Source organism: Pituophis catenifer, unplaced genomic scaffold, assembly GCF_029215685.1.
Source record: "Pituophis catenifer annectens isolate HBS135680 unplaced genomic scaffold, rPitCat1.0.hap2 SCAF_2, whole genome shotgun sequence".
Lineage (NCBI taxonomy): Eukaryota > Metazoa > Chordata > Lepidosauria > Squamata > Colubridae > Pituophis > Pituophis catenifer.
This window is the reverse complement of record NW_027256882.1, coordinates 235,099,452-235,127,387: the sequence shown is the minus strand read 5'-3', so window position 1 is coordinate 235,127,387 and position 27,936 is coordinate 235,099,452. Positions and strand designations below refer to the sequence as shown.

Here is a 27,936-nt window from a genome sequence, read left to right as displayed (position 1 = left end):
ACCACTGCTTATGCCTCAATTTCTGACATGTGAGTTTCTTCCTTCCTGTTGGTGCTACCGTAAGAATAGTGGGAAATAATTTTCTCAACTCTTATTTATAGCAGAGGAAAGGGAAAAAAATAACCAGAATTTACAAGGTCAATGGCAACTGCAGCTAGAAATAGCCTTCATGTATTGGATTTAGTCTTTCTCCATCAAAGCTAGAGCATGATAAATGAGCTTTTATATAAATAGATGTATCTCATATTTGCTGGGTTAAAATTCATCTCTTCAAAACTTCCTTTTTTGATCTGTTCAACTTTTCCTCCAATAAGCTCTTCAACTACACTTAAAGAATCCAAAAGGCAGTAAATTGATTTTAGTTATGGTAAACACCTTGATTTGCTTTACAAACAGCATTGAGGTTATAAGGCTTTCTTTTGGTTCTATAACTTCAAAGTATTGAGAACTTTCTATTCTCAGAGTGATTTTGGAAAATTCAATTCTTATCCCAGGTTGACTTCAAAATTTATATCGCCTGCAATCTCCCTAACTTTTCCTTTACCCCATTTCTTGTCTTAAAATTAACATTCCATCAGTGCTTTCTAAGCCGTAGATTACAACTATCTTTTATTAGGGAAGGTAAAAATATTTATAGGTAAAAAAGCTAATTTCACAGGAGACCCAAAACATTTCAGCTACAAAGCTGAATTTACAAACTGGAATTCATATTCATGTCATATTTCATTTTAAATTGTTTCTAAACTCAGCTATTTTTCTTCTTTTGTGTAAGCATGCAGTCTTAAGCACAATATAGAAAATAATCCACTGAACCACATTCGGAGTAATCACATTTAATAAAACTATTGTTCTTTTTCTTTTGAAGATTTAAGATATTCTAGTTCTTTAACTACTCTGCTGTATGCAATTTGCTTTTCAAAAACATAGCAAGGAATAGTTTTGCTGATAGAATAGAAACTTAAATTTCAAGTATTCTAAAAAGCATGCACAAGTTTTTTTCAAAAGAATATTTTATTAGGTCAATAATACATGGGTCTGTTTATTAAAATGAACAGTGCCAAGACATCATTTTTCTTGTGCTTTTTTCTATTTCTACAAACAATAGGAACGGGAAGCCATAGTTTGATCTCAAGGAAGAGTTTCCACTAGGAAGAAAAAAAGGAACACTACTTGGTCTACTACCATACTACCAAGATACATCATCATTAATATGTCATCTTCATATTAATAAGTTCAGTATTATATTTATTCCTTTTTCTTCAAATGAAAATAACAGCAGATGCAGCAGCTTGTGGAAACACAAATAAAATTTGACAGTAAACTCTTGCTAACTTATAGTAGCCATGATCACAATGATTAAATGCAAATATTGCCAGCTGAATCTTTTGAAGACGCGTGCCATAATATTCCAGGAACAGAAACTGAATAGCAATTGCTGGGAGACAGAACAATTCTGCAGCAAAAAAAAAAAGTTAACACTGATTAGTAGGTACTAGTATTCTGAAGATTTTGGAGAGATCTGTTGCTTATAATATTAAACTAAGTTTACATCATAGCAAACTCTCATACTACTGACTTATCAATTTAGCTTGGGTCCAAGAGAGGTTACTCTATTTAATATTGTTCTTATATGTACTAGAAAGGATCACCTACAGAAAATATGGTTGCAGTACAGAAAATAGGATAAGACAAATAAGCACAGGTCCTTTCAATTTTTTAAATCATGAAGAAATGACTTGCTTCTTTCCTCCTCCTCCTCCTCCTCCTTGTAGTTTGCTTAACAATTCAGAAAAATGTATTCAAATTGGAAAGTTACATTGCTGGCTATTCTGAAAGTTTTTACTAATCCCAAAATAAGAACACACCAACAGAAGAAAGCTACAGTTTCTTATGGAATATTGTGGTCATAGGGTGTACTTAGTGAACAGAAGACAAAACTTGCAAGCAAGCTTTATAACTTGCAAGCAAGCTATTATCAAAATAGCTCCAGCCATCAAATGTGATCTTCTTGTATCCTGTACTCTGTTACATACAGTAATAACTGAACAGTAATTTTTATTTTGGAGAAAGAACACCCTCAATCCAGCATGGCTATCATAAACTGTTCTCTTTCTTAGGGCACACATAAAAATAGCTATTCCTGTACAGTTTAAGCATCTTATTCCCCATGTTTTCAGCTTTTTGTTGGTTCACCTTATCTGCTTTCACAATATCTAGCAAATTTTCCCTGAAAGCTTCTAATAACTTCTAATCTCTTCTAGAATGGCTTAGAATGGCACTCTAGGATGGCTTCATTAATCCCTGCTAATTCTGAGTTCCTCCATAACTTGGATTTCCAGATACACCCAGTTAAATTATGCCAGTGTTTTCCAGTCAACACTGGCAGAGTCAGCTTGGTAATTTTAACTTCAAAACTTGAAAATAGCTTTGAACTAGATTATCCCTATGAGGATATCCTGCAACTTTCATTTACCTGGATTCTATTACCTGCATCAGAGCATCTTCTTCAGATACTTCCACCAAATAAGACTAGATGAGCAATCAGAAGACGAAGTATTTTGATCAAGAATGGGTTCCCCAGAGGAGTTTGTCTATCACACACATTTGGATATTTCTGGCATCAACTGAAAATTGTTATGTCTTTCCTTTCCAAGATGGAGTAATTTTTTATGGTTTTGCTGCTAATTTGTTGCTGTTAGTATTGTTGTAATCGGGGGGCATGATGGCTCAGTGGTTAAAGACACTGAGCTTATCAGATAGAAAGGTTTGAGATGGGAGTGCTATGCAATGGGTGAGTTCCTGTTACTTGCTCCACTCCTGCCCACCTCACAATTTGAAAGTATGGAAATGCAAGTATATAAATAGGTACCATTTTGGTGGGAAGGTAACGGCATTCTGTGCATCTCAGCATATAGACACGCTGGCCACATGACCACAGAAATGTCTTCAGACAATGCTGGCTTCCTCTTCTAAGAAACAAAGATGAACACCCGTCCCTAAATTGGAATCAACTGGACAAAGGAAATCTTTAAGTTTACTTTTACTGTTTTATTACAATCATTTCACTGTTATTGTTGTTCCCATAATGCTACAATATTTAATTTAACAATTTTCTTTTTAATGACATATTTGAATGGATTTGCACAACCCAGGAAATTGTGGTTGTTGTGTGGTCTAGAGATGTAATGAATAAGTAAATAAAGTCAAGGACAATAATCAGTCTAATGAACAGTCTTCTGTTGAATTGGATCATTGTTTCATTTAGCTCAACATTTGCGATGAGGTTTCAGGCAGGATGTTTTCCTTAAGATGCCACCATTTCAGTCTGGGATTGTCCCCAAGTCAATATTTCCTCTACCTCAGTTTTGTTTTCAGATGCAATGGAAATATGTGGTTCAAAAGTCAATTATGGAAACACCTTCCGAATGTTGGCCTCCTACTTAAAAGTTTCAGATAGTTCAAGATCAAGCTATCTTAAATCAGGGGTTCAATAATCTAAAACACCCACTATTTTCAGTAGCCTTGTTATCTGTGACACAACTACTAGGTGGCTTGTTGGTGAAACGTGGTAGCAAGCCTTGTTCATCAAGATAACTGCCCCATGGAATGAATTTCACTGCTTACTATCTATATCAAGGGCTGATGCATTTTAGGATATCTTTAAAATTTTCTGTTTATATTTGTTCTGTCATGCATATTCAGTAGAAGGCACAATTTCATAAAACTTACATTGCATGTATCATTGCATTGCCATATAAATTATATGAATTAAATACTTCCTTTACATCATTTTCACATTGATGTCATGAAGCAAGCTGGTCATCTGCCTCTTTTGCATAGTCTTCTATGGATGCCCATGTGCATTTCCACAACCATTAAGAGGTTGGTTGAGTTTTATTCTAGTTTTTATTTGCAGTTGAACTTGATTATTTACATTCTTTATTTTCATGTTTAGAGTTTATAAATTGCTTCATTATGGGAAGCAGCATAGAACTACTTCTAATGGATAACTAAAGCATGGTTTAAAACAAGACAAAAACCAGTCATTGCACTTATCCCTGACTTAGAAAATTAAAATTTAAGATGCTGCCAAAATTGCAGCCAAGCAAAGCATCAGAAGCCAAAGTGATATAACTCATATCATTCAAAACCTATGTGTTGTTTCTCTGTCTCATATATTCTTTGATGTTAGTTGGGCATTTTTAACACAAATGTTTAAATAAATCAGCATTAAGCTCAATAGCTTAATGCCCAGAGAAGGATCTTCTCTGTGGCAGCTCCTGCCCTCTGGAACGATTTGCCTCCAGAGATACGAAAGGTATCGGATCTCTGGGTCTTTCGCCGTGCCCTGAAAACTTTTCTTTTCCACCAAGCAGGGCTGGCGTGAAACCCCCCCCCCTTTTTTTTTAGTTTTTTAGTTTTTTAGCTTTTAATTTGTCAACGGGTTTTAATTAGAATTGTTTTAAATTAGGGCCAAAGTATGTAATTCTTTTAATAATTTTAAATTTTGTATTGGTATGTGTTTTAGTTCTGGCTGTGCACCGCCCTGAGTCCACTAGGAGAAGGGCGGTATACAAATTGAATAAAATAAATAAATAAAATAAATAAATAATAATTCATTTGTCTAAAAGTTTACCTACCCATCCCAAGATGCTTTCTTATCTTTACCAAAATCATGAATGGATAATTACAAAAACATTTATTTTTCCCCTGTTCTAACATGTCTTATCTTAGAAAGTCAGTGCAAGTTAATGCGAAAGCTGAAAGTAAGAGAAGAGAAAGACCAGCTAGTTTGAAATGTCTAAAAGCAGACCTGTGGCTTTCTTGCATAGACAGATGCGTAGTTGTGCATGTACCTAATTATCACTAGGGTGAAAGATGGGGCTAATTAGCTTTTTAAGGTAACTGTTTCTGAAAAACTGTGCCAAGAAAACCAGAGTGACTTGTCCTGGCAATCTCCTAGAATAGGACATAACTGAACAGAAGAAATAATAATAATTCTATTTCAGGATTGTCATTGTTACTAACATTTTGCTACTATGGTTATTTGCTACCATTAACTACTGTCCTGTTGTAACTCTGTGAAGAATATAGTCAAAGGTGACATGAAAAAAAAATTGAAACAGCAAAAAAAAAAAAAAAACCTGAAAATATTCAGAACTGTCTGACAGAATTCTTCTTCACCGTTGCTTCAATTTGTTCTTTCTGGGTTCTTTTGAAGGTCACACCCTCTTTCTCAGTCACAGCTTCTATTCCTTCCTGGAACTTTTCAATCTCTTTTCCAGGCCTTCCAAAGCACTGAAGAAACGAGAGAAAAGATGGTAGGTGAGGGAAGGAGTGGGGGCTGTGACCAAGAAAGAGGCTGTGACATTCAAAAGAGCCCAGAAAGAACAAATTAAAGCAACAGTGAAGAAGAATTCTGACTGACAGACGATTCCAAATAAGATGGAAGAGCAGGAGAAGAGAAGGACATGTTCTTGGATGAGCTTCAAAACCAGCTCTGGTGATCTTTTCCACTCTATATAAAAGGGAGAGGGAAGTAAGCCCTACCTTAGACATTATTTGGGCAAGAATAAAAAGAGAAGAGACCAGGGGTATCCAAAAAGGGGACTCAAAAAAGTTTAAGATGGTGCCAATATCAAATATCATACTAAGATTGGGACTTGTATTTTGGAAAATGTTCACATGATGGCAGCATGCCAGCCAAATGCTGTATGAAAACCAATATTCACCTAATTAAAGTAAATCCAAAAGTTACCTGTCTTCAATTTTCATTTGGAGGCTCAAGACAATAGTTATATTTCCATGCATAATATCAGCTGATATAGATGTATAGATTGAAAGAGTAAGATAGGTATTATACATTGAAATAGTGCTTGCAAGTTCAAATAAGAATGTAATTTTATTTATATTTTGGGAAGACCTTGTGGCTGCCACTGATGCTTTTTCTATTTTTTTCCTTCTCCTCCAGTTAGAAGGTAGAATGATGGATTCTCATCAGCCATAACTCATCCCAACAATATCTTGACATAGTAGGAGTAGAAATATATTAATGTTATTTGGCATGAACAGGATGCCAAGGATTGTAAAGAATCTAAATGTATGACTGTTGCCTTAAGGCAATTAATGCTTCCAAAGACAAATTAATTACTAGAGCCGCCCCAAACAAGGTAGTGGCAGAACTCAATTATACACATTTTCTTTCTCAACAGTAGAATGATAAAGAACATTCCTTCCTCCGAGACTAGTCAGCTGTAACAAGAGCAATTAAATTAAAAATGATCTGTCTGACCCATGCATGCTCTTTTTTGTTTTTCAAAATGTTTTAGAATGATTCATAAGCAACATGAAATAGAATAATAAGGCATTAAATATTCAGGCCACACCATCTAGCTGTAATGATAACTCTAATGACAGGTCAGCCATAGAGTTTCCTTCCATAGCTTGTTTCCTTCCAATATTAAAGGGAAGCGTGTTCGGTGAAAAAAACCAATGCAAGTGCAAAAGTTACCAAAATAATAACTGATGGCTAAATGTGAAAAGGGGAAGGTACATGCTTGACCAGTGGAAAGCTTTGATGTCATTCTTTTAATGATGATTTCTATATGCAAATGGCATTTGAAGCTTCTCTCTTTCTTTTCCAAAATTAGTCATCAGCATCACAAAAGTCTACATACTGAAATGTGATATTTACTCAAAATCAAAAGCAAATAAGATGTGGAATTTGAAAGGTTTTTAATGAATCAGTGTACATAGCTCTCAAATACATAGTTGCATTTCAGGGACTCAATGTTCTTGTTTTTGACATTCTGACTATCCCTGCACTCAGCATCTCAAATTGTTTTCTTCATTTATTATCCTGATTTTCATTTGGCTTCTGTTTGCATTTGGTCCCTTCCTGACTTTTGATCTCTAGATATTTACTGATTTCTGTTTGTGCACCTGATATTTCTTCATTGCAAAACTATGGTAGTAAGACAGAATATACCTATCAGGATAAAACTTTAGAAAAAAACAATCTTCCACGGACAAAAATATTACTACTGCTTCAAATTCTTGCTTACATGTCACTCGCACTTGCCTCACAATCTCAGTTCTCTGAAATATAGATGAAAAGCACAGAATAAGCCCTACAGCACTGTAGCTTCAAAGGTGCTTCAGAGGGTACATGGGTATTATGGCATCTTCTAACCAGATTCAGATGCTGAAGAAGCAGAATTCATGGACTGTCAACCTGGAAAGCCAAAAGGTGATGAAGGGCATCCCAGATATAATGAACTATAGGATGACTCAGATAATGAGGAAGAAGATTCCAATAGGATGTCAAACGCAAGAGTACACTAGGAGTTAAGGAGGCCAGAAGTGGTGAGCATGAATCCTCAAGGAAGGCAGCAATTCCTCTAATTAAGTCATGCCTATATAAGACCAATTTTCATACCTTCTCCTTTTGACCAAAATGATTCTCCTGCTCCACACCCATGTTTCTATGGTCTTCTGCTTCTTCTAGCATCTTGTCCTGCATGTGGACCTTCTGACTGCTTCCTGAACTAATCTATGCAACTCTCTTTAGCCCGAGACCTTTGGACTACTCCAGATTGCTTTCATATCTTTGCTTCTGAATTCCTCATACTTGAAGCTTGTGAACTGCTAAAGTTAAAAGGTAAGTAAAAACTCTTTGAGCTCTCCTGAACCATAACTGCTTTCTGTCTACTAAATGGGTCTTTCTCTAGGATCAGCTATGAACATAGTCCTGTGATACCAAGAAACAACCCAGCTGACTTTGAATTAAGATCAGATAAAAGAATCTTATTTATTATTTATTTATTAAGAAGATTTGGCCTTCCAATTCATGATGACTCCGGAGGGCTTATATAAGTAAAAAATGGGATTTTTATAGAATTTCAGACAGATAACAGAGCAAAAAAAAAAAGTGTATTCTTTTTTTTTTTTCCTAAGGGTTACAAAATAAACTCCAAATTTAGTCTGAATGCCTTTGGTGTTATAATCAAATTCCTCCTAATTTGACTTTGGCATGTTTTTTTTAAAAAAAAATATTGATCAATTGCTTGAGATGTAACACCCTGTCTCAATGACGGATGGTCTAAAAATGTTTTAGATGCATAATATGAGCTTTTAAAGTGTTGATATTTATGTATTCATTCTGCTCAGTCATTTTTTTAGTCTGTTGGCATATTCCACAAGGCAAGAGGAAAATGATATAGATTAAGGAATATGCACATATTTATTTCCATGAAGACAAACAGAGAATTACATTGTGAAACTGCATTTTAGAGATTCAGGCATTTCTTAAACTGATCAGCTGCACCTCCCAATGCTTCACATTGAAACTGATCTTCATCTTTGCATCTCCCAACCTTAAATGTCTGAAAACATGCAGACATCACCATGGTGAAATTAATGCTTCCCTTCTGATAATGAATCAAAGCATACATTGTTATCTAATTGTTTCTTCTTGTATCCAAAATGCTAAAATTGGAGTTCCTGGTACTCCCCAGGAAGGGAGGGAGGGAGGGTAATTGCTACCAAATAAATACAGGTAGTCCTTGACTTGCGACCACAATGGAGCCCAAAATTTCTGTTCTTAAGTGAGACATTTGTTAAGTGAGTTTTGCCTCATTTTAAACCTTTCTTGCCACAGTTTTTAAGTGAATCACTGCACTTGTTAAGCTAGTAACATGGTTGTAAAGAAAATCTGGCTTCCCCATTGAAAGTTGCTTGTCAGAAAGTTGCAAAAATTGATCACATGACCGTGGGACACTGTCTTAAGTATGAACCAATTGCCAAGCATCTACATTTTTATCACATGAACATAGAGAGGCTGCAACGGTCATAACTGTGAAAAACGGTCATAAGTCACTTTTTTACAGTGCTGTTGTAACTGAACGGTCATTAAATGAATTGTTGTGAATCGAGGACTTTATTTCTATCTGAAAAACCTCTTGTAGGTTGTGATGATGAAATAACACCATGTACTTTCCTGAAATTTCTAGCATGGATGAAGTAAATGGAAAAGTATTATTTACTTTTAAATAATACTTTTAAATATTAGTATTAATAATTAAATACTAGCATAAGTATTGGGGAGAAAGGATTAAATTTATATCTCAAAGTCACAACCGAAATCTTGTGATTTATATACAGGCATCCAGTGTCAAGCTGTTACTATGAAAGGCCAGACTTAACACTCCGATTTTATAATAGATTTCCATCATTTTTCATCACTGCAATTAGCAGCAGATTCCCTTATTAACGTGACCATGGTGCTGAATTTCTAGGTTGAGAGGTGAAATAGAGTTTTTAACAGTGGGAAAATAAATCACCTATCAATTTTGCTGCCTCAATACAAAAGAAAATATCTTTTCTTGGTTTCAAATAAATGGTTTGATGTCATTATGGGAGTACAGTATTGGTTTTTAGCTAATTCTGACCTAACTCGATGGATTCGTGTAAAAATCCCATTGATCTGCATTAATATTGTTGACTGTTTTGCTCTTTCAATGCCAGTTTTTCCTTAGCTTTATCTTTTAAACTCAGCAAAAAAAACAAGAAACAACCCTATGTTGTAATTAGTGGCAAATTAGTTTTGTAAACAGCCTTCTGGAGATTCGCAAGTTGAAAGAAGAAAGATAAGTAAGGATTAATGAAGGGGAAGAAAACAGCTGGAATTTGTGGAACAGATGTCAAACAAAGGTAAGGTGATACAATTAAAAAATAAAAACTGCTCCTTTGTCTATTCTGAATCTGCTTGTGAACCTTGTGTTAACTGTTCAGTTGAAGCAAAGCAAACTTATATTTTCCTGGCCTCTTGGCATCTTGTACCCGAAGTCCATTTGTAACAAATCACATTATATGAAAAGCTGTCAGATCTTATGATAAATTGATACTCTCTTTCCCTAGCCCCCTGCAACAGTGAAAAATCTACTTCTAGATGGCATTTAAATGTCACTGGTCAAGAGGAAAGAAAAGATAATTGTATTTTCTTTTTAACTTTATTGATTTAGAGCCAACTAAAGATCTACTAACTTTATTAGTTATCTCTTAAAATTTGAGTTTATTTATAAGTGATAGCTTCTTTCCTACAAACAAGCACCAGAGGTAGATCCAAATTGGATCATCTAAGTACCATGCTAATTTCAAAGTATTTTTATACATTTTAAAGTATTTTTGTTCTCTTCAGTCATTAAAGCTATCAAACCGGCTTTTAAAAGTGACTGGACTGGGAGGAATAACCTTTCTTTAGTTGAAGACCTTGGGAGTAACATTGTTCGATGGTGGGAAACATTATATTGAGAGGGGACCATTCATTGGATGTAGTCAGCCAGAGACAGGAAGAGCCATTTGGACTTCTGCAGTGAATGGATGGTTGAACTTGATTATCTAAATGGCCCCATCTAAATTCTATGATTCCATACTTCTATGATGGGTGAATGGACTTAGGCAGTGTGTGAAGACTGAACTATGACCTCTAAGTCCAAGTCATTTTGCTCCAGAGATGAAGAGCAGGATGTTGATCTTCCATTACATGTTCAAGACATGATTGGTCTAGCAGTAAAATCTATCTTCAAGATTTTGTGGAACAAGAGTCCATACATCATTTCTAAATGTAGCAGCTTAGGGAGAACAGAGCAAATTATCTGATATACAGGTTACTCATTCAATAACTTGCTTAGGACTACCAAATGATGGCAAGAAAAAAATCATAATGACCATAGATCAGGGCTCCCTAACCCCCAGTCCATGGACTGGCACTGGTCCACGGCATGTCAGCAACCGGGCCACACAAACAAGCAAAGCCCCATCCATGGGATGCAGGCAGTATGCAAAACCATCCCCCCTCCAAAAGGTTGGGGGTCCAAAAGGTTGGGGGTCACTGCACTAGATGACAGCAAGGTAATATAGATGATCGGGGTGGGTTCTACTTACTTTACTACCTGTTCACAACAGGGCCACGTGCGCGCTCTTCTGCACATGCACAGAAGCTTCCTCATGACGCTGGGTTCGGTAGGCGGAGCCTCCCACCGGTTTTACTACTGGTTTTATAGAACCAGTCTGAACCGGGGGCAACCCACCACTGCAGATCAGAGGTGAAATCCAGCAGGTTCTGGAGAACGGTAGCGGAAATTTTGAGCAGTTCGGAGAATCGGCAAATACCACCTCTGGCTGGCCCCAGAGTGGGGTGGGAATGGAGGTTTTGCAGTATCCTTCCCCTGGAGTGGGGTGGAAATGGAGATTTTGCAGTATCCTTCCCCTGCCACACCTACCAAGCCATGCCCACCAAGCCACACCACGCCCACCAAGCCATGCCCACAGAACCAATAGTAAAACATTTTGAATTTCACCACTGCTGCAGATGATACTTAATCATATGTCAATGAATGATCTTACTCAGTAACTCTGTGTGGATTTTACATAGGAGCAGAGAGAGACCTGAGGATGAGGGATCCCACAGGTAAGGTGGTGAGTGGCATCCTGATTTTGGTTTGGGTCTGGAGTTTGGACTTTTGAGACCTTTCTTACCAACAGCTACTGAAATCAATCCTGAGGGAGTGAGGAGAACACTTTGCCCTCCGCCCACCATCCCACCCTTGAAGTCAGTCCAAAATACTATATCAATGGCATCAATGCCATTGAGAGATCAAAGAGATTTAGAATGGGTACACCATCGCAAACCAAGTTCTATAAGAGATAATCAACAACCATGTATGATCAATACTATTTCAGTAAGATATCCTATTCTGAAAGCTGACTGAAGGGGATCCAGATAATCTGCTTCTCCCAGAGCCATTTGAAGCTACAACCACCCTTTCAACAAATTCCCCAAAAGGAGGAGATAGGAGACTGGATGAAAATTGGCCAACACACAGTACACAAATGAAAGTACAGTACATCAGATTAATTGGATTATCAATATAGAGTATTTATTGAATGGAAAAAGAGATTATGCAAAACAAAATTATTTTACAAGTTTAATGTGCACTAAACCAACAAAAATGACATACTACAAAACAAGTAAATTTTTCAAACAAAAATAAACACAATTATGTCTTATGCACAAGATCAAAACATTTAATAACCAACAAATAATGTTACAAATATTAATGAAAGTGCTTAGTTCTTAAATATTTGTCTAGCTTTGAACAGCTGAAATGTGTCAAGCTCTTTTTATATGTCTAAAGTTTTATGGTGCCTATCAAGACAAATTCTTACCATCCTAAAGATTGCCGATGTTTTCATTTTATGTAGCTCAGCTCTGTATTTATTAATATCTTCATAGGCAAACTTTATTAACAATGACAAATAGAAAAATTTACAATGTAGGTAAAAAGCACAGGGTCTTTTACTGATTACTAGAAAATTTAATTTAATTTCTTTGTTTTCATGTAACTTCTTAGAATATGTTCAAAAAAACCCACCTCCAAATAGCAGACTGACTGGCTGAAATTTCCTAAGCAAACTGGGCAATAGTTTTACATGAAGCAAATGTGTTTGCTTGCATGAAATTAAAGCAGAAACCATACATTCTTTGCAAATCCATCTTGGTGTTGCTTTGCATGGGAGCTTTATTTTAACTCACAGATATCATGGCAATGACTATCATGAAAGTAAACGTAAAAATTTCCCCTGTCCAGTCATTTTTGACTCCAAGAGGTGATGTTCCTCTCATTTCTTAGCCAAGGGTGCCAGCGTTGTCCAAAAACAATTTCCATGGTCATGTGGCCAGCATGACTGTATGCCAAAGCACACAGAACGCTGTTAACCTTCCCATTGAAGTGGTACCTATTTGTGTACCTATTTGAAGTGGTACCTATTTGTGTACCTATTTGTCTACCCACATTTGTGTGTTTCCAAACTGCTGGGTGAGCAGGAGCTGAGGCAAGTAACCGGAGCTCAACCAATCACACGGCACTCAGATCTCGAACCCGGGCTGTCAGCCTTCCAGCTAACAAGCTCATCATCTTTAACCGTGCCCCCATGCCTACTGTAAAGGGTTGTCTTAAAATCTCCGGAGTTTAAAATATTATTATATATGAAAGGGAGAATAATGAATAGAGCTACCACATCTTCAAAAACCACACCTGCAAAAATCCAGACAGCCACTGGGTGGCAGCGAAGTGGTTTCCTGTGTCTCTGCTGTGATATCATTTTGTGGCCCTCCAGCTCTGAATTAAAGTCTGTTGGCCTCTAATGAAAGTGCAAACTCTTTAAAAAGTGGGGGGGAAGAGCCACCATAATTGGTTCAGTATGGCAATTTATTACTAGCAGTTATTATTTCCATTGCAAGGTTGCAATGGAGAAAGAAGCTTCAGAGGAACATAGTAAACAAGTTAACTATAAGCAATCATTTCAATTTTTTTTCTTATGTGCCATTCCACAACTCAGAAAGTAAGCAATAGCTTTGTCTGAGACTACCATTCAAAAAGACGCAGGAGGGTAATGTATTTAGGAAGAGGGACAACATAAGGTTTCAGAACTATAACTGCAGTATTGATCATCAAGTTCATGCATATCCTCTCAGGTTACCTAAACAATCCCTGGGCAACCATTGTAAATACAATATGTATTAAAAAAAAAACTATCTGAAAAATTAAGTCTGTAAAATATATTTATTTGCAAATCTTTCCTCCCATCTAACAATGTAATTAAGTTGTTGAACTGCAAATAGGATGATCTAGATTGAGGTCTACATTCCATGAAGATCAGTGGGTGACTTTAGGGCTAATCACTATGTGTCAGATGGATCTGTCTCACCAGGTAGTCGGTGGTGGGTTCCTCCCGTTTCGGCCAAGCCGGTAGCAGTGACAATATGATGTCACCGAACCGGTTCTGGCCCACCCGCTTCCCCCCCTGCATTATTTTTACCTTTTATTTGGCCCCACCCCCAATCTATTGCTGCCTCCTGAGTCCCAGGAGGGACTAAAGGGGAAAAAACTGTTTAAACTCTTGCCGCGGGGCTTCAAAGGGCCGCCCTACAGCTGATCAGTGTTAAAAGAAAACAAATGAGTAGACCAGTGCCTGCAAAAATAAATGGGTAGACCAGTGCCTCCAAAAACAAATGAGTAGACCAGTACAGCTCTGCAAGCAGTTAAAAGCCTGGTAGACCAGTACTTCTGCTAAATCCTAAAGAATTGTCACATGACCATCAAGCCACACCCACAAAATAAGCCATGCCCACAGAACCCTGAAGGTAGTATAGATCCAATTACCCATCCCTGCAACCATTTTGAACTCCAAGTTAAAGATAGAATCTACGGTAGATGTAATGAATCCAGGGAATAGATTTACTTTCCTGGCAGTGAACTGTGCAGAGTAGAAACTGAGTAAACATTCATAGAATAGCACAGTTAATTACATCTTGAGTCTGATCATTCTCCAGTGGATCACAGGACTCAAATGACTATCCCTGACAATGGGATAGGAAAGACTCAGAATGTTTATTGTTTCATCTGAAAAAAAAAACGCATTACAATACATGCCTTATAACCTAAATCTTTCTACTTTTTTCATATAAGTATAATCACATCTTTTTTCTCATAACAGAAACATTTTGCAAAGAGAATGCAGTCATGGTTATGTATGATTGCAACTATCATATGCCCACCCCAGTCATTTGAATCTTCCATTATGCGTCAACTTCTGTTATTATTGATAGTTTATTCTTTTCTTCTTAAAAAGAGCTTTTGTTGCTATTGTATGCTGAGGATGGTTTTTAATTCATCTGGCAGAAGTAAGTCTTTATAAAGAGTTCCTGTTTATAGAAATTCCACTGTTCATATTTGGATGCTAAGCGATACTTTTGTGGTATAGCAAGGAACAATCTCTGTAAAGACAAAGCATAAATATACCACATTAACTGGTCATTTTGTGGATAGCATAACTTTTTGAAAACAATTAGGCGGATATTAAAGCCAAGTTTCTAATATAGCTGAAAGAATCCATCTCTTTTGTTCAAAACTAATTTTCATATTATGAATCGTTTCACTGAAATGCATGTACCATTTTAAATAGAAAAATCCCATTATTTTTAATACTATTCTTGCTCGAAATACAACTGGTGTTCATAGGGAAATAATGTGTTGAACAAAAGGGAGATGCTTCTGAGTCTCTAATGGATGCATGGAATCCAGTGTCATCTAGTATAAGATAGACCAGAAATACATGCAACAAGGGACCATGCAAGAAATGTTTAAAAATATTCCAGGGATGATAAATAACACTCCATCTATAAAATATGCAAATAATTCCCAGAACCCCCAATTGTTTTTAATAAATTAATAAACATCCCCAATCTTCTGAGATCGTCAAATCTTTTGAAATTTCAGCATTTTTGCATGTGAAATGATTCCCAGATCCTGACTTGGGATAAAATATGAGAATGGCATTAAAATAGGCTCTATGTATGATTCACCGTTGGTAGGACCCAAGCCATCTTCTGCTCTTTCCCGCATACCAGGCAAGTTCCCTATTGCCTTCAAATAAGCCTCTCTGTTACTCATGTTCTATTGGCCTCTCTTGAAGATCAAGTTAATAAAATGATTTTATTTACAGGTATTGACTTCCAGTAACAAGGCAATTCTATTTTTGCTGCCGAAGAACTAAATAGGGCTTTATCTCTGCTATACTGTAGTTTTCTTTATGCTTCCCGTTCTGTTTCCTATAACTGTTGAATTCAAGATTGGAATTTATGATATGAACCAATTATTGGTACATGAGAGAAGGAGAAAATGTTTGGATTGGCTGTGGATTGGCCCTGCTAGTCTGTGGGATCCTTGGTGCTCTCTGAGCTTGGATGTTTTCTGCAGACATTTCATTACCCAACTAGATAACATCATCAGTGTTAGAAGAGAGTGGAGTTTGCTTGCCCTGTCAGTGTTGGTGGGAGTATTCTTGGTAGTTCCTTCATTAGGCTGTTGCTTGCCATTTGTCTGAGTTGGTAGTTCCTTGATTGGGGTATTGTTTACTTCTTGATTGTTGGTCTAGAATTAATGTTGGTGTTTATCTCTGTTTACCTCAATCTGAAGTGTTGATTGCTGGTAAGGAGATGTTTTGTTCTTATTTCCTTTTTAGCTTTTTGATTATCTATTTTGAATGGTATGTAGATGTTGTATATCCATATGTGCTTGTTGGTGGCTGATTTGTCTGAGTGCCAGACTTCCAGGAATTCTCTAGCATTTTTTGACTTGACTTTAGTCTATTTCAGTGCTTAATACAGAAAGTTAAGCATCTTCAACAAACGAATGGGGCATAATACCCCATTGTCTCTGAGCCACTCCATTCCCCTCTCTTTCATTTGTCCCACTCCTATTCTCCATTCCTTTTTTCTCTCTGTTTTATTACAGTCCATACCTTCCTCCCCATCTCATCCCTTTTTCATTTCATCCCACTGAACCCAGAGGCCACATGATAATGAATGTTCCTCCCTTATCCAAGTTAAGCAACTGGTGTCATTGGTTCAGGCATTCAGTGTCTTTTTATTAGATGGGTTTACATATTATACAAATCCCTGGTTTATTGAATTAACTGTGGTAAGATGAATTCATAACACCCTGAACCACAAATTACTGGCCAGAATATTTCTGATCACTTAACAACTTTGCTAAAATCAAGCCAACCTTATTACAGCATAAAACAAACTGAAACAGGTCACTGTCAGTCACTAAGGCAATTTAAGACCTTAGTTAGACTCATTCTTTATTTTATGATAGCATATTGTATCTTGTTAATGGGTTGAAGGAACATTCCCCATTTCTGTTTTAGAATCTTTTTAGGATTCTGGACTTAGATTAGTTTCTTTGAACAGCGACAATAAATTCTATAACATGCTTGTTATACCTGATAGCTTGTGGCCTGACACTCACAGCTATACACATAACCTTCCTGATCATTATCCAAAAAAGGTTCTGCCTCATACCATCACTTTGTAATCCATTTGTCAGCTCCTTCCCTCAATGGCTCCCAGCTGGAGTAAATATTTAGTTTCATGTTGTGTAAATAATCTATTTGCTCTAAAAATGACAATGATTGGTAAGCATTTATGGCACAGTTTGACTAAACGGGAATAAAAACAAATATCTTAACATTTGTGGTCTAGGCAACTTCTGACAAAACAAAACAAACGTAGATTGATCTCTACATCAAACAAACATCCTGATTCAAAAACCTAATTCTACCGATAACCAAAACCATATTTTAACTTTTATTGACAACGGCAATATTCGCTACCCAACGCTAGTTTCATTTTTATTGGCATTGGGATTTTTCCATGTATTTTATTGTGGTTCATAAACAACTCCAAACGAAAAGCTGTCACCATCACTTTCCTTAGAGAACTTCTAAGAATCTATCACTGGTATCTGTTTTCAGTCCTGACTCCAAGGAGACCTAATCCTAACTCTAACCCTAATTCTAACCCTAACCGTGACCTAATTTCATTTTCATTTGCAAAATGATTTTCCCATGTACTTTACTGTGATCCACAAATAAGTCCAAACTGTAAGCTATCACTGTGCATTTCTTAGAGAAACTCTATGATTTATTGTTCTGCCCTGACTCCAAGGAGACCTAACCCTCACCTTAGTTTAATTTTCATTGATAGTTGGCTTTTTCCCCATGCAGTTTACTGAAATTTTCAGCAATCAATGAAGAGAAAGCAGATGTTGAAGCTTATTCCCTGTGCTTAAATATAACTGAATATTGTTTGATATGTGCATCAATTTTCTATAATAAATAGTAATGGACAGACAAAAATGTCAGGAGTTGAGATTTTATCGTATTAGTTTTCCACCTTCATCACTTATCATGCATCCATAGTCCATTCAATCTACAGGATATTTCATTTTTGTTGGATCTGCACTTCTGATTTCAAAAAAAACCTGGCATGTATGGAGTGATTTCTAGATACATTTTCCATGAATGAAAAATCTTAATCTTTTTAACTTTTTGTGTGTCATTCTGCTATTAAAGTCATAAATAAAGAAAAAGAAAGGAGCAAGTTTTTGATTTTTGATTACATGCTTTAAAAGAAAACAATGGACAGAAAGAAGGGCAAAAGCAAAATTGGGAAACCATCACTTCTGTGAAGTTGCTTTAATATTCATTCTGTAATTGTCGGTAGATATGGGAATAAAATGGTCTGCCAGGAATTAAAGCAAGAGGATAACATTTGCCTGACTATAAAGGAGTATGCTAGATGCTAGAGAGAAAAGGAAAACCTTTTAAAATTGCCCTCACCTTCCTTTCGGAGATGCTGTGTGTGCTTTTCTATCATAACAGTTAGAAACTAGCTCTCTTTTTAAAAATAGAAACACCGACATTGCTACACTGACTTCCAATACAATTATTTTATTTCTTCACTTTTAGTAGAGGCTAAAATGTCTATAGTGCTGTAGCTGACAGATTCCTCAATTTAGCAGACAGCTGGATTGAGGGTATGTACTCTCTCTCCCCATAATGCTTAGTTGTCTCTACTAAATTCCAGGTTCCTTATGAAATGCTTTACATGGAACGAACAGGCATATATGATTCAATATTTTCCAAAATGTGTCCAGAAAATCAGTTAGAATGAAAAGAAAATTAGCTTGGAGTTTCATTTAGATGTATCCATACCTCTCTCTTGTATATCCATAATGTAGGCTTTCATAAATTCTTTTTCAAACAGTTCACGATCGCGGTCACTTTCTGTTATTTCTTCAATCCCCTGAAATGAGGTTGTTTCAAGAGGGTTATCCTTCAGGCTTATAAATCTGCAAGGTAATGACATATTACCATGAAAAGGGTTATATAATGCTTCTTATCGTGAGCAGATTGTTACTTGCTATACCCACATGATTTGTAGCCCTATAAATTTTCTCTTCTTCCGACTTTGTTGCAGAGCAAAGCCAATTTTGTCCGTCAACAAAACTTTGCTGCAATGTTCAGTGTTCATAACACTCATTATCTATTAGAATTATTAATTAAGAAGTATCTTTTCTAGAAGCAAGCATAGAAAACCCTAAAAGTGTAAGCTTAATTATTAAATCAAAAAAGTACCCCCATGTGTCTTGATGCACTGAAGCTGCTTATGACACATCACAGTCATTGAATATTAATTTGTATGGCTTTTTTTAAATGTATTTATTTTTTAAAATATTTTTTATTAAACAGTTTGTCTTTAAAAACAACACAAAAAACAATCGCACATATACAAAAACAAAACATGTCAAGACATAACGTATTGAACATTACATAACATTAATGGTAATTTTATAGCATTTCATATCGACTTACGTATTTTGCTTTTGTAGTTCTCTATTCTATCATTTCTATTTACTACTCAATAGTTGGATAATTGTATTACTCCAACATATATATATACACATTATAATATTCATTGTTCTTATCTACACATTTATATTTGTTTATATTTACCTCTTTATTTAATGTTGTTCAGTTACTTTAAGTTTCATCAATATTAAGTTAAACATTTCTTGTTCTGATTTCTATTTTTGAGCCAACTGTACATTTTATTCCATATTTCATAATATTCTGAATCCTCTCTCTCTTTCAACTCCATAGTCATTTTATCCATCTCTGCGCATTCTAGAATTTTCTTAATTACTGTTTCGTCTGAGGGTACATTTTTTTGTTTCCAATTTTTTGCGAATGTGATTCTTGCTGTGGTAATTATGTGCAATATAATGTATTGAAGGTTTTTGTTCATTTTCGGTTCCAGTATTCCTAATGAAAACAATTCACTTTTCAAATCTATTTTTTGCCTTGTAATTTCTTCCAAACATTTTTGAATTTGACACCAATACTTCCTTGTGATGGGGCATGTCCACCACATGTGGTAGAATGTTCCGGATTTATGGTTGCATCTCCAACAATTAGGTGATAAATTGGGATACATCTTGGCCAATCTTGCTGGTGGCAAATGCCACCTATAAAAATTTTTATAGAGGTTTTCTTTGTAGACAACTGCTGTTGTGAATTTGTAGTTCCTTTCCCATGGTTTGTCCTTTACTTTTTAAAAAAATGAACAAATCCACACACACAAAAACTATTGCCAACTTATAGCAGGAGATTAGGAGCAATGTAATGCCCAGAATCTCATTTGTGTATTGTTAATAAAGAACTCTGATACTCCTTATCCAGTTTTGCGAAATATTTAGTTCTAATGATTTTTGACTAGCCTCTGAGAACAGGACAATTTTCAGAGGCACAAGCCTTGGTCCTTATGCTAGTATGGACCGAGTGGTCTTTTATTTGGGAAAAAAATATTATGCAATTCACCAGGCTCACACATATTTTACTTTATGCATTGATGATGCATAATTGCACTCTAAATCATAAATGAAAATAATTGCTCTTACATGCTAAATGTTTATTTTAGCTTACCTCTTTCCTGATAGCAGACATAGCTGCTATATTTGATATTGTGCTACCTATTCTGGAATTAAGAACCAAGACAATAACTGGAGTGATCCTCAAGAGACCACAGGCCATGTATTTATTCCAATATGTTTAAGATGCATGGCATTAACTACTTAAACTACTGTATTCGCTCATATTAATGCATGGGTAGACGTATCGCAACTTTGTGGAATCATGTTACATGGTGCCTTTTACTTAAGATCCACCCACTTCAGAATCCAAACAAATAGGAAGAAAATGTGTCTGAATGTAGTTGACTTACTTTAAGCCGGTGGAAGAGTTACAGATGGCTGTGGGCATCTGAACCAAATCTTCACTACTCACAACCAATAAACTGAGTTTTGGCAAGTTGACCAAAGCTTGTGGAAGGTAGGTCAGCTTGTTTTTCTGCAGAAGAAGAGTTTGTAACTTCTCTAGCCTTAGAAAATTAACAAAATGGTAAAATTAATTGTGCATTATAGAATCACAAATATATACATATACATATAAACATATTGTTTAAGACCTGTAATATATATTAATGATATATTTTTAATCAAGCTCATGAAGTAAGATGAATGTGCAAACCCAACAAAATAATTGCCAGGTGTGAAAAGTGTCATTTGTTTGATGTTCTCTTCTATCCTAGGTTAAAAGACAGGAATCACTGTTTGATTTCACGTTGGTGGCAGCAGAAAAATTGTTGACATGCAAATTTTTGAAAGGCAGAGTCAATGAACACCGTTTCATGGCCTCTCAATCCATTATCTCTGCAGAGTTTCCAATTTATGCATAACTTATACATAACTATTTATATGGCACATATAAGGAGAATATGCTACATGAAACCCAGCATGTTCAAACAATAAATCACACAACAAATTGTTTTTATAGTTCCGCTGCCTTTTGTTTTAGACTTCTGTAATGAAAATGAAATTAAAATGGAGTGAATGAAGCACTTAATTAAAAACTTATGAATGTCAGTTTACCTACTCATTTCTTTCTGGGTTGCAAAGGTGGGATTGTGAAAAACATGTCAAATTCATGCTGTTTTCTTACACTTATCAAAGGAAATTTGCTCAATTTTCAAGTTTAAATGTGTGCTTAGATGCTGCTGGATGAGACAGGAAAGTGTATGTACATGCAAATCCAGCATGTTTGCTTTAAATCCGATAATATTAGTTGGAGAGAGCTGACTTCTGAATCCTGTGGGCATATAATGTTATCAACAGCCTCCTTTGGTTGATTTCTGTACCTTAATCTATCAAAAATATAACTTGAGTTGTAAGTAAATTGCAGAATTCTACTGTATCTGAGTAAGGACACTTCCCCCTCATTTTCCTTCAGGACCCATTCCAGACCTGATTGATCTTGCAGCATCTGTTTTTAGAAGCGCAGACAATTTACTTTTAAGTTTGCCTTAGTTTATTGGAAACTGCCGTTTCTATTTTCCAGGGACTCATCCTGTTCCAAACCTCAAGACAACATTATTCTCTCTCTCTCTCTCCCTCCCTCCCTCCCTCCCTCCCTCCCTCTCTCTCTCTCTCTCTCTCTCTCTCTCTCTCTCTCTCTCTCCCTCCCTCCCTCCCTCCCTCCCTCCCTCCCTCTCTCTCTCTCACCTTTTAGGAAGTGAACCTCTAAGACAATGGAAAGTAAGCCTAACATATCTGGACAGAAAAAAATCCAAATGACCACAAAATAAATTAGGGTTTCTGAATCTACCTGTCACCATCTACCAATCAGCTGGATTTCTGCAGCCTCCACTTTTTTTGTTTGTTTGTTTGTTTGTTTGTTTGTTTGTTTGTTTGTTTGTTTGTTTGTTAAGTACTCTCTGTGCTTGATGGTTTTCTTGCAAATGTTTCATTACCCAAACTAGGTAACAACATCAGTGCTAGTAAGGATGTGGTTTGCTCTCAGTTTATATTCTAGTGGCTTGCCCTGTCAGTGATGGTAGGGGTGATCTTGGAAGTACACTGCTCAAAAAAATAAAGGGAACACAAGCAGAAGACATCCGAGATCTGAATGAATGAAATAGCCTTATTAAATACTTTGTTTGTTATATACAGTAGTTTTGTGTTCCCTTTAGTAGTTTGAGCAGTGTATAAACTACTGTATGTAACGAACAAAGTATTTAATAAGGCTATTTCATTTATTCAGATCTCAGATGTCTTCTGCTTGTGTTCCCTTTATTTTTTTGAGCAGTATACTTTGGTTGGGCTGTTTACTGTTGGCTTGTTGTCAGTTCCTTGACTGGGGTATTGTTTACTTGATCATTGGTCTGATATTAATCTTGGAGTTAGTTTATGCCCATCTGGGTGCCTAAGTGTTGCTGCGGAAGTATGAATGACACCAGTAATCCCTCATGTGAACCCTCAGCTACAAATATTCTCATTTATTAGTTATTTATAAATGTATTGACCGCCCATCGTACCACAGGCTAACTCTGAGCAGCTTATGATCATAAAAAATATATACATATATGTATGAAAGCATAATTAATGTAATACGAGCAAACCCCATGATCCAATTACAGATGGGGAGGGCGGGGGCAGGATGGGGGGGGAGATGGGATCTGTTGTTACTCAATCAGCCACCTCCACTGTGATGCTCCCCCATTGGGGCCCCAAACTAACTGGCAGAGCCAGGTCTTTAGGCTCTTACAAAAGGTCAGAGTGTTGGGGGCTGACCTCACATGGGGGGGGGAGAACAAAATATTCCACAGGGCAGGTGCAACAGCAGAGAAGGCCCTTCTCCTGGACTCCAAAGCTAGATTTACTTTCCACACTGTTAGAGGAACACTATCCTGCATTTCAAACATCTCCTTATACATTGGCTAAAAGTTATCTTTGTTCTTCCACATCAAACAATCATAGCAATGTGAAGTCCGGGTCACCTGTACTGGGAAACACACCTGATTGAAAAATTGCTAGGATTTCAGTGCAGAATCCCAGAGGGATATTGAGGAACAACACTGATTGGTTTGTGATATTATCTGGGTATATTCTTAGCAATTGAGGATGGGAGAAGTGAAGATTATTGTGGATCAGTTTCAGATTGCTTTGTACGAGGAGACAAGGAAGCCCTGCCTTCAACAGCGTTGTAAACTCGGAGCTTTGTGACTCTAGCATAAATGAGCTTGACAGTTTTCCAATCACTTACAAATGTTGACAAAATAGCCAGGCAATGCTTTATTTGCTAAAACCAACTGTCACTGCAAAAACCATATAAAAATCTACCTGTCTATGTCTTGTGGGAGATCTCTCAGACCGTTGTTACTTATATCAAGCCACTGCAGATTTGACATCCGGAGTACACATATTGGGATTGAAAAGAATTTGTTTGTTGATACATCTACAAAGCTCACTTGTTTCAAATTGCTTAGCTGTAAAGAAGCAGAATGTTATTTAATAAAGACTCGAATGAGGAAATAGACTACAATTATAGTTGATATTTTGCTGGCTAAATGAGGTCAATTGTGCTATGTTGCCTATTTGCCATAAGGCTCCACACTCCATTATTTTAAAAATGAGGCCATGTTCAGAATTAAACATTTTCAGTATTTCTTATTTGTTGCATGCAATGTTCATCTTCCCTCAGGGAAGTTCTATGTTTAATAGACTATTGCATTTTATCTGACTGAAACAACAATATATTACAGGTTGGTATTCACAATAGTTCCTATTGAATAGGATTTTGAATGACACAATTCTATGATTATGCCAATTCCATGTCTAGGTTTTAAAATAGATTTATGTCTCCTAAATGAGTATGACTTTACCTCTCAGTAATTGCCAAATGTTCAATTACTTTATTTTTTTTTTTTTAGAAAAGATAATAAAAAAATAAGTTGTTTTCTTTCCAGGAGCATCCGCAGGCTATGACCAAAAATGTTGAGATAGTGACCATAGTGATGAGGTTGAAGCATCATCTCTTTTTATGCCTGCAACATAAGGCACAGAGAGAGCTTCAGTTTCACCATCATGGAAGCCAACTTGACTTTTTTGCACATACATTGTAAATATCCTTTTTTCTTCCTTATAGTGTGTACTACCTAAACAAAAGAAAAGGTGGCAATATCATCCTATATAGAGAAATGGATGAGGCCTGACAGTTGAATCTTCTACAGATCATTTAAAGACAGCAAGCAACAGCATTGCTAGGTAGGGCTCAAGACAGACAAAATGATGAATATGGTATTGTGATTAAAGCCTTGATTCTTTGTAACTGTGTATAACATTGATAAACATATAAAAAGGGCAAGACTTGGATGCTTCAACTGCAACCTTGCCAATGTTGACCCTTGCAGATATTTTTCTGGGGACTGGAGGCTAAAACATATGAAGAATGGTTGCAGGAACTGGGTATGTCTAGTTTAATGAAAAGAAGGACTAAGGGAAACATGATAGCAGTGTTCCAATATCTCAGGGGTTGCCACAAAGAAGAGGGGGTCAAATTATTCTTCAAGGCACCTGAAGGTAGAACAAGAAGCAATGGGTGGAAACTAATCAAGGAGAGAAGCAACTTAGAACTAAGGAGAAATTTCCTGATAGTTAGAACAATTAATAAGTGGAATAACTTGGCTGCAGAAGTTGTGAATGCTCCAACACTGGAAATTTTTAAGAAGATGTTGGATGACCATTTGTCTGAAGTGGTGTAGGGTTTCCTGCCTGGGCAGGGGGTTGGACTAGAAGACCTCCAAGGTCCCTTCCAACTCTTATTCTGTTTCTTCTATTTCTATTTCTTTTGACAGTCAATTCATTTGGAAATATCAGGCAAGCTGAATACCTCAGAGATTTTTGTCCTCCAAAATCAGGGGACCTCCTAGGGCCTTAAAAGGGTAGAGTGGGGTGAAATTATACTTTCTTTCTCACATATACACATATATAATAAATCCATCTCAGTTGCTTAATAACAGATCAGATTGTGTCACATCTACTTTCACATACTGAGCAGAAAGATGAAGAAAAGGTTAGGTATTAACTGTAAAAATCTGATAAATGTGTTTAATATGGCACACAAATAGATGTTTCATTTGAGATTTCTCCAAATCCAGTAAGATGAAGTTCAGGAAAGATAGTCTGAATATTCAAATATTGCTATTATTACAATATGAGTCCAAGATGGAAACCAAGAGATACAGAAAACTCAATCTTGTGTTTTTTTTTTTTTTTTTTTTTTTTTACAATTCTTACAATCCATATAAGGTAATTCTCTTGTAGGAGACATCATAAATATATTTTAAAGGATATTTACTATGATATTGGCATAGTAAGACTGGTCAGATTGGTTGAGTAATCGTGGTGGCACAGTGGTTATATTGAAGTATTGCAGGTTAACTCTTCCCCACTGCCAGAAGTTCGATCCTGACTGGCTCAAAGTTGACTAAGCTCTCCATCCTTTTGAGGTCGGTAAAATGAAGACCCAGATTGTCGGGGGCAGTATGCCAACTCTGTAAACCACTTAGAAAGGCAATGGAGCAGTATATAAGTATGCTATTGCTATTGCTATTGCTATTGCTATTGAATAGTATATTCTTGTAGTAAAAGCAAAATTGTACCTCTTCTCATAGATTGGGTGATTCCCTACTGGGGATTCATAATCATTATCTTTAATCAATTAGCTTAAAAGTTATGATGGTAACAGTTGACAATTCTAAATGAGAAACTATGCACATCCCTTCATAAATGTTGAGGCTCTCCAAATCATACATTTCAATAGTCCTTTAAAAGATGACAGAGAGAAATGTTATGTGACTAACAACCTGCTAACCAACTTTAGAAATAAATATTTGAAGGAAAAGTCTCACAGCAGTAGCACCATTTTATTATTACTATAAAAATGATTTATGGCAGTACACTAAATTCTTTTGCCTGAATAACAGTTTTCCAAATCATGTCTTTTAAAAAAACTATATTGCTGGATTCAAAATTAATTATCCAATCCAAAACAGATATTAAAGGAAATAGTGTTTTTATTCTTACTCAAACAAAATAATCTCCATTGTCAAAATGTATGAAATTATTTAATATATGGTTGTTAGAAGAAGAGTAAAAATACTAACCTAACAGTGTAATCTGGTTGATTTATTAGTGGCATGTGGAATCTAAAACTGTTCTTCCAAGCTTTAAAGGCAGCATGGCCAAGGCTGAGAATTAGCTGAACTAACTCCAACTGGTTGGGTGATTTGACATTAGCCATTCAGCCCAGGGATGGGCTGTTGGGGGTTCGCAGCTAAGATTCTGTGCAGTTCAGAGAACCCCAAAATCCCACTCCTGGCTGGCCTCGCCCACCCCACCCCGCCCCTCCCAGGAGTCACCACATGGCCCGTTTTGGATGCAGGTAAGTGCAGGACACGCACGGAGACTCAGGGAGGGTGAAAAATGGGCCTACTGGAAGTTCAGGAATGCCGGAAATGGACCTGTTTCTGGCCTCTAGGGGGCCTCCAGAGCCTGGGATGGCCATTTTCACCCTCCCAGAGGCTTGAGGAAAGCCTCTGGAGCCCGGGGAAAGCAAAAATGCCCCCCCCCCACTGTGGTGCAGGAGGCCAACTAGGCCATGCCTACCATGGCCACACCCACCCAGAAACTGGGCAGAGAACCCCTTGCTAATTTTTTTTTATTGAAAAGTTTTATAAGAGATACAAGCAATTTTCTCCCCCCCCATCCTTTCCCCCTCCCCACATAATAGAAAATGTACATTTTCTTATACATAGTAAATCCTACATATACATGTTTCCCTTAAAGAAAGCATTAAAATAAGGCATTTTTCTTATTTTCCTCCCCAAAAACTAAGGTGCGTTTTATACTCCGAAAAATACAGTAGTTTGGAAAAATAAGGCATTTTAATTACATTCAGAGTTGCTCTTCTCTTTCTCCTCTCATTCCACAACAAACCTTCTTCTCCTCCTTTCTTTCCCTTCCCTCCCTCCTCTTCTCTCCTACTTTCTCCTTCCTCTTCTCCTACCTCATCCTACTTCCTTTTCCTTTCCCCCACTTCTCTCTTCTTTTCCCCCTTCTCACCTTCTCTCCTACTCCTATCCCCTTTCCTTCGTCCTCTCCTTTCTTCCATTCCTCTCCCTCCCTTTCCTCTTCCTCCCCTCTCCTCCTCTCTCCTTACTTCTTTGCTGTGGAATATTCTCTTCCTTTAGTATCTGAGCAACTCCTGTATTCTAATCATAGATACTTTCTTTCAGTTTCTTTCAGATTTATTCTATCTATCTGCATTATCTTCCTAATTGTACATTTATTCTTATAATCTTCTAACTATCGCAACTTAATCTTATCATTTCATTTATTATTACATTTCCCCCACATTTGCTTTTCTATTAAAACATTACATCTTACTCCTCCAATAACTATCATTCTTAATATTCTTAATCTTGTCATTTCATTATTTATACATTTCCCCCACATTTAATTTTCTGTTAAAACATTTCTCTATTCAACACTTTTATCCCGCCCCACCCCTTATCCCAGCCTCCCCACCACCACCCTGACTTCCCAGAGCAAAAACAGGGTATGGCATCTA

At 36.6% G+C, this 27,936-nt stretch overlaps 1 protein-coding gene across 2 annotated transcripts in view; it reads right to left on the bottom strand.

Moving 5' to 3' along the window:
- Positions 1 to 11,975: 11,975 nt before the first annotated feature.
- LRRC2 (leucine rich repeat containing 2) overlaps positions 11,976 to 27,936 on the bottom strand; it is an 87,165-nt gene continuing 71,204 nt past the window's right edge. Inside the window, exons 5-8 of one of the 2 annotated variants that reach the window (XM_070938692.1) lie at positions 23,646 to 23,791; positions 20,693 to 20,848; positions 18,625 to 18,761; positions 11,976 to 14,839 (exon numbers count right to left, since the gene is read on the bottom strand). In XM_070938692.1, the coding sequence (XP_070794793.1) occupies positions 14,790 to 14,839; positions 18,625 to 18,761; positions 20,693 to 20,848; positions 23,646 to 23,791 (489 nt within the window). In that variant the 3' untranslated portion in view covers positions 11,976 to 14,789. The remainder of the gene's footprint in view (positions 14,840 to 18,624; positions 18,762 to 20,692; positions 20,849 to 23,645; positions 23,792 to 27,936) is intronic. The other variant, XM_070938691.1, reaches the window with a different exon arrangement.